This window comes from Argiope bruennichi, chromosome 2 (genome assembly GCF_947563725.1).
Source record: "Argiope bruennichi chromosome 2, qqArgBrue1.1, whole genome shotgun sequence".
NCBI classification, from domain to species: Eukaryota; Metazoa; Arthropoda; class Arachnida; order Araneae; family Araneidae; genus Argiope; species Argiope bruennichi.
This window is the reverse complement of record NC_079152.1, coordinates 78,723,837-78,731,993: the sequence shown is the minus strand read 5'-3', so window position 1 is coordinate 78,731,993 and position 8,157 is coordinate 78,723,837. Positions and strand designations below refer to the sequence as shown.

Below are 8,157 nucleotides of genomic sequence, written 5' to 3'. Positions count from 1 at the left end.
TCATTCATTTTCAAATGAATCAATTACTTTTAACCACATTCAGATCAAACCTTAAACTAGGTACAGCTTTTTAATAGCTGTCTATTTTGTTCTTCGCGAAATGTACTTAAAATTACACAATATTTAACCGATATATTCTAGTTTTTATGCTATAGATTTATATATCAGTAATCGATACCCTATTATTTCTGTCATTAAAAGTACCTAGTTTACTTCTAGATAATTAATTAATTTATATTTTTTATGTTTTATTCGAGATAGAGGTAAACAACATCTTTGTCTAATAATAATAATAATAAATTATAATAAATATAATGGAAATTATCAGTTATATATGCGACTGTTTGAGATCATAAAATATGTTTTTAAATGTTTCTGTCGTCAAATTTGGAACCAAAAGTGGGATATATAAATTGCAATTGCTATCGGACAAAATGCTAAAAATAATAAACACTTCATTATAAAAAAAATCACATTTTAATATCTGAAATACACTGTATGAAAACATGATTGTCACAGCCAAACGGCAGAGTAGTACATAAATACAAAAGGCATATGCGCAGTTCTGATACAAAATACATTCACGCACTTCTCCAGAGTTATATTGAATATCAATTGTTGATATCAGGTCACATATACCATGCACATATTGAAGGTATACGGCTGGTCTGTAGGACGCGGATCTTCACAAAAGTTTAAACAATTATGAAAATTGGGCTTATTCGCAGTTTAATCAATTTATACCTGGTATGTTTGAGATTGTATTCTATTCAGGTGACTAGCCGAAATTAATAAAAATATTAGTTTAATAGATGAGGAAACTATTTCATTTTCATGAACATGAGCTAATAATGACATAACAAAATTACACATAAAACATGAATATGTATAAATTGTATCTGTTTCAAAATCAAATTGAGTACTTTATTTCGCAATAAAATTGAACTGAAAGTAATGCATAATCTAAATTTTTAAACATAAAACTAAAATGTTCTGATTATTAAATTAATTGGATATTTTAGTCAATATTTACTCATTTTTCTATAATTTTACAGTATTAAAATAAATATTATGTCCTGAATGCTATTTTTTCATATTTAAACATTTCATTATAATTTATCTACCAATTGTCAAAAAATTAATAATCCATTAAGAAAATACAAAATCAATAACAAAAATAAATAATGGTGGTAATAGTTTCTTGATTCCAGTTACAACACACACAAAAGTTCTCAAATTGAATAAGTGTCAGTTATACCAAACTTAAATAAACAGTAGAAACATTAACAATATATAAACAGAACAAAAAAAAAAAAATCATAACGAATACCCGTGCCTTGGAATCGAATATCAAACATATCCGTTTTCTATCTGACAGAACTGATGACATCAGAAGTTGTCAAATAATTAAATACTTGACGTGGCACATTTAAGTTATTATTTTCCTAGAGTGCTTATTATAATACTAGTAAATCACAATGGCATCTGAAATTCTCTTACATAACCACTGTTAAGCCTCGACATATAACGAGATAGTGGACTATCTGGTTCGCTGTTCCTACGCGGTTTCGAGTCTTTGTTATTGGTATGATTTTTGGTAGCTGATGCTTGCTGAATATGCAAGTCGTCCCACGTTTCGTGGTAACTAGCTGGTTTACCATCCCGATTTGAATGATGGTAACCCTTCATCCGGGATCTATCAGACGCACGGAATCCGTCGTCATCAATGAACGCAGGATTCACATGATTTTCCCTTTCTCGGGATCGAGGTGATTCCCCAGGCTGACAAACGGATGTCAATTTGGTAGAGCTGCCATGCAGCTGGGTGGCATGGTCAATAATTTCATCATTTCCGCCCCTCCAGCTGCCATCACTACTCTCTCCACTTGTTCCTATACCTTGATCTAAATCTCCATTATCTGTCCATGTGGCCGTGGTTTTGTATTTCGGTTCTTCAATTATAGTAGGAAAATGTGGATCAGCAAGAGTTTTGTATGTCGGAATAGACACTTTACCATCTTTATTAGTGATTATACCGTCGGGTTGAGATGTTATATAGAAGGGTGGTGTGCCTTCTTTTTCACTGACATCATCCCCTCCTTTCTTAGCCCCGCTGCAGCAACCGTCTGTGAGGGATAGAAGAACGGGAAGCAATAAGAGTCCATGTAGGGAAGCAAAGAAAATAACTAAAAACACAGTCTTGAAGAAAACTGTAAAGATATAAGATGGAGCAGCGTTTAATATGACAATTCCAAGGAGAGTGGAAACACTTCCTTGGGCTATTGGCAAACCTAAAGAGTGAAGAGCATTCCTCATTCGAGTGTCGGGGTCTTTTTGTTCAGACGATATGTAAGCGTACGTGATATGTGCCGAATAGTCTACTGAAAATCCTATACAGAGAATTAAATTGATCATTGATATGGCATCTAAATTCACATTCCACCAACTCATGTAACCGACGACTCCAATCTCGATAGAAAATATGGAAAATGCCACCCAGAGAGCACAGTTTGGAATTGGAATGAAAATGAAGGATATCAACATCATCACTGCAGTGGCCACGCCTACCGCTTGTATGGACGTGTCTCTTATCAAAAGAAATTGATCGAACAGCACAAAGAGTTGATTAAATACCACAACAGGAAGCGAAGAATTAGCCGCTATTTCTCGAAGTTCTATCAACATATTTTTCTCATCGATTGCGTCCATTATATTCTCAGTTTGTAATACAAATCTAGCAGCAGTAATTTCTGTAAAATTTTCGTTGAATTTGATATCCTGTTTGAAATAGTCTTGTGAGAGACGGAAGAATACCTTATGTATACCTCTATAAAAATCTTCTTTTTTGCTCATATTGTATCCCTGAAGGAATACTTGCGTTCGCGAATCATTAACAAATCTATGATAAATTCTTAACCATGATTCTGTAAATCGCGGTCCAGCCATCAAACGGTTATTTTCAAGTTTGTGAAGTAAATCTTCTACCCGTTCCTGAACTACAGGATCTGAGTAATCCAGAGTTTCATTGATAACTACTTGAATTCGATAGGGGTACTTCCTAAAGTATTTATCTTCGAGGTCATAATAATCAAGAGAATAGGAATCGTATCGAGCCATTTTGAATCGTTCCAATCCTTCTTTCACTTTTGTGCATCCCCAGAGCCCGAATGCGAGGTACAGAAGGAACGATATTATTATAATAAATTTGACTGGTTTCTTGGTGAGAAATACTCCTAACTTGTCTCGGAAAAACATCATCATCATGTTTTCTTCATTATCCAGGGGATTGTCAGGATCCAATGGATTACGACCTCCAGTGCAACACAATCTGTAACAGTATCCACGATTTTCTGAAAAAGAAAAACATTTGTAAGAAATAATTTTATCTTTTAATGTTGCACATGATCGAATATTTGTAACTGAGCAATAAAATCCACATCCTAACGTTAAAGTACTTTTAATAATAATAAAGAGAACAGTTTAAGTACAATAGCATTCTAACAACACATTTTATGAAAGATGTTTGTCCAACAGCCCTTTCCATGTTCAATCAACTGTTTAACCAATCGCACAGACTATAGTCGTAGGAGCATGGAGAGGCGTTATGTCCAATAGTCTGTTGTGTACAACAGGCTATTGGATGCTAAACATTTCATTCAATGGGGAGCTAAAATGCTGAACATTTCATTCAATGGGGAACTAAAATGCTGAACATTTCATTCAATGGAGTACTAGGGTTGTAGCCTGGAAACGAACGTTATTTTATACTAATTATGTATTTAATTAAAATTTTAAATTGGAAGGCAAAAATGTGATTAGAGTTTTAACTAGGTTCCCTTTTTTTTTTTTTTTTAAGAAATCCAGTATATTAGAGAGGGATTACAAATTCTTAGAGATTCAAAATATGGTATAAATTTAAATAGTTGCCTATCAACAGCCTTCTTTCATAACAACAATAGGGATTTTGGGAAAAGGGAAGAAATCTAGAAGTCAGAATTGAAAGAAGATCTAAATTTTATTAATGCTTGGCAAATTAAAATTACATTAATAAAATAAAATAAAACTGTTGAAATTTTTAATTTTCAAGCTAAGCTAATTTTTTTTTTTGGTTAAATTTTTCGAATAAGAAAATTTTATTCAGTCTTAATTTTTTTTTTATGTAGAATTATACACAAGATAAAACAGAATTTGCCTAAAGCTTCAAGAATTATTTTATAATTGGCCTAGACGTCCTTTGTCTACATCATCCAAATTGGATTCTATCACCTAAAAAATTCCGACGTGCGAAGTTGAGCCAAATGTATAAACAAGGGATTTTGTTTTACTGGAGTAATGAAGTCATCTTTTTCGATTGCATCAGATCTTTTTTTATTGCATAACAGATTTTTTATTTGATGTTGTAGTTTGATTGGAAAATTGCACTTTCAGAAGTCGTATATTTTTGAAAGAAATTCAGTTTATTTAAGAAAAAAATAACTTGAACAATTTTTAGAAATTTAGTTTATGTGAGGTTATTCAGAAAAGTATGATGAAAAATTTAAAGAGATAACAGAAAATATACGATGGAATAGTGGTTATCAATATATACCTTTTTTTTTTAAAGAGAAATGCAGTTTATTTGAGATTATTCAGAAATATAGAACAAAAATATAAAATGATAATTAAAAAGCATACGTATAAATAAATCCATTGTTAGAATTTCTTTTAGATTTAATTAAAGTAAATGAATAATTTACAAATTTAGTAATGGTAATATTTATAATAAAGTAATAGTAAAAAAAGTAGTGGTAATGTTTTCATTTGTTGTGCCTAGATGGCAGCACAACCTAGAAGGGATATATGCTGTTCATAATTTTGAAGTTATAAGTTGATTAATTTGCCATACATTTATTTTTTATATAATTTAAAACTACTTCTTGATTTAAAATTTAGGTGGAATATACTGATTAAAAAATCGACCTTAATACTGGTTTTGGATATATGCACAAGGAAAAAGATGTAAATTCATTTTTTACTAATTAGTAGGCACAGCATTGCTCCGAATAACATTTTCAATTTATTAATAAAAATTTAATGATTTAGTTAATTGTCTCAAAACCTTTATCACAACCTTGATTATTTCAGTATATTTTTATTCAGCAGTTTTTATATGTTTAAAAAATTTAGTTATAAATGTATGTCAAAGATTAAAATTTTATTAATATTGAATTCCATTTTATTTAATAAATTGGCAATTGGTGGAATCCTAATGCATTTGTAAACAGGCGCTTTTGAAATAGCTTATTGTTAATGCAAAAGATTATAATATATGAAATATTATGATACAAAAAAAATCACTCTAACGTTCACAAATTTATTATTACATAAAAGGAAAATGTTTGTTGCACCAAAGAGTAAAATAATTTGTAGTTTCATGAAAATTCATAGATTTCCCCAAACAATTTTTATATACAACCTAAAGTTGATTTCCAACATAAATTATTATTATTTTAAAAGAACTATACAAAATTTAGTAAAACATTGCGAATTACAACTTAGGGTAATCATTTTACAATAGTGAATTATAATCTCCATCGATAGTGAAAAGCATAAAGTAAAGTTAAAAATCTCCAAGTTAAAAAAACAATTTTCAATATCCTTTATTAATAAGAAGATAAATCTTTTTGTGTATGTCTTCTTCACATGTTGTGACTTCTTTAAATTCTATTTACTATACAAATCTTTGCTACCGCCATGTTGTTTGTTGGGAAAATAGTGCGCAGGCGCAAAAGAAACAGTTTGTAATTAATAAAAAAATAACTATACATTTAATCGTCCCAAAATCTTATCTAAAGTGTTCTTTATGCATTGCAATATTTTTAAGAAGAAATTAGAAGAAAATCTCTTTTTTTTTAAAAAATTCGGATTTTAGTAGAGCAAACAAAAATTGGAGTTTCATTTATACAGATAAAGCGAAAAATTTTTAGAAAATTTATGTCACAAATACTTGTAAGTTCTATATGCGGTTCTTTGAATCTTGCTGGCTTTTTGAAGAGAACAACAACAACAACAACAACAAAAAAAAGGTTTCTTGGTCAAAATTAGTGTTGTTAAAACTTCATCATGAAGTGAGATAATAATAATAAATAGAAACTTTTTTTTCTATACTCATTTTATTGTACCATCATTTTCTTTTTGTTTGTTTGTTTAAAGATTATCATTAATACTGTAAAAAGTAAAACCAGATCAGTCAGATTTAAGTAGTTCTTATAAACTACATTTATTATATGCCATTGTTCATATTTTAACCTTACAAATTATGTCATATACATTTATCTCTAACGAAAGTATATATGAGCTTAAATCTGTGCATTCACCCAATAATTACTAGTGTCTTTATTATCTTTCACAAAAGAAATACTATTGACAGGAATGTCAATAAAATCTCCAATTATAATGAATAACAATAATAGTAGTTGTTCTACTGATAACATATTTCATTTTATTCCTTTTAAAATTATGAAATTTAGATAGATATCATCAAGGTTTATTATACGTGCTCTTAAGTAAGCAAAAAAAAAATTTTCAGACAGGGAAAAATACAATAGGGAAAAAGGATACATTTTGCCTTATGTGAATGAAACAAGCAGGTATTGAAATCTCAAGGATTATTTTTTAAGTTTTCCTTTCTAATTGAAATCAAGGACATTTCCTCGTGCGAGCTAAGGAGCATTATATCCAATATTAAAGTGATCACTATTGACATATCAAATCCCTTTCTGATAAAAGAAATTTTCTCTACAATTAGTTTGAAAATCAACATGATGACAAGGAAGCAGTTAATGTACTTTTATGATAAGATTCTTATCAATAAGTTTTGCTATCTCTTAGAGATGCAAATGACTCTAACGTGAAATATGCTATCACAAATCTAGTTTAATGTATTGGGGATTCCATCATCATAATTCCATCAAAATTCCATCATCATAAGAAGAAAAATATATTAAAATCTTATTTAAAAAATTCTTTGAAATTATAGGAAGTTTAAGGGAGGATTGATGACTAGGTAGCTGCCTGGAGCCGCCAGGCTAAAAGGTAGCTTCAGGCAAATCCATTAAATAAATTGAACCTAGGCCAGTAAATAAATAAATGTATAAAAATGCACATTATATTAATTATAAAATATCCGGATATTGGTAACATTTTGGAATGTGTATGTGGTCATATTTTTATCATTTTAGTCAGTTCATTTAATTACAGTATAAATAAGGAATGACCGCTTAAATATTATTGTGACGATCGTCGATATATCGCAGACATAAGTAACAAAAACTTTTTACAAAATATATTCATTTTCATAAAGTAAGCAAATAAACCAAAAATAAATCATTAACATATATTTTTAAGTTAAAAACGAGGTAATTTGTGAAACTAAATTGATTTATTCTGATGATTCGTACTGCTCCAAAACTAATAAATCTGCCACTGAGAGAGATATAATGGCCAAATGAAGAAGTTTGAGTTTTAGTGCTTGAGGTTAGAGAGCACATTTCACAGAATATATAGGTTTAATGTAACCTAAATATGAGTTCATGGATACTCAAATTATCCAGAGGAAGGAAAGTATTAAAATTCGTGCTTTCATTAAAACGGGACATTCAAGAAACAAAATACTAAATTAAAGCTGCAGCTTGAATTTCGTGAAATATTGTAAGCAGTAATCGAAAAATGTTTTCTTTTGCTTTGTTTCCCTCCAAACTCATCTAGAAAGCACTATAGTGGACATTAGTCTTAGAACTCAATATATTAAAAGAGAATGTTATTTCACTCGAACAGGGAAATTATTTTTGACCTTCAATACGTATATAACTGAAATTTCTTTATAATACCAGATTAGTGCAAAAAAATTAAAATAGAGAAATATTCTCAAATTTCCTTGTTAACCAATGATCCTATGGCTAAAACAGCACCCGTTCGGATTAAATAAGCATGTAGCGGTTATTCTTGTTAATTCACAAAGTTCTACTGTGGATATTCCTATATGCTATTGTTGCATTGATCGTTGCGAAAGTATACGAAGATTAGAGAATGTATATCATAATTTGAAACAGTTGTCAAATGACTAGGACGATACTATAATATACTCCTTACTTTCCTAATTTCTAAGCCATACTAACA

The 8,157-nt window shown here is 29.8% G+C and overlaps 1 protein-coding gene across 5 annotated transcripts in view; it reads right to left on the bottom strand.

Annotated features, from left to right (window-relative positions):
• Positions 1 to 458: 458 nt before the first annotated feature.
• The window catches only part of LOC129956810 (patched domain-containing protein 3-like), a 159,591-nt gene continuing 151,892 nt past the window's right edge, over positions 459 to 8,157 (bottom strand). For all 5 annotated transcript variants that reach the window (XM_056068777.1, XM_056068775.1, XM_056068769.1 and 2 more), the window contains exon 4: positions 459 to 3,350. In XM_056068777.1, coding sequence (XP_055924752.1) covers positions 1,474 to 3,350 — 1,877 coding nt within the window. In that variant the 3' untranslated portion in view covers positions 459 to 1,473. The remainder of the gene's footprint in view (positions 3,351 to 8,157) is intronic.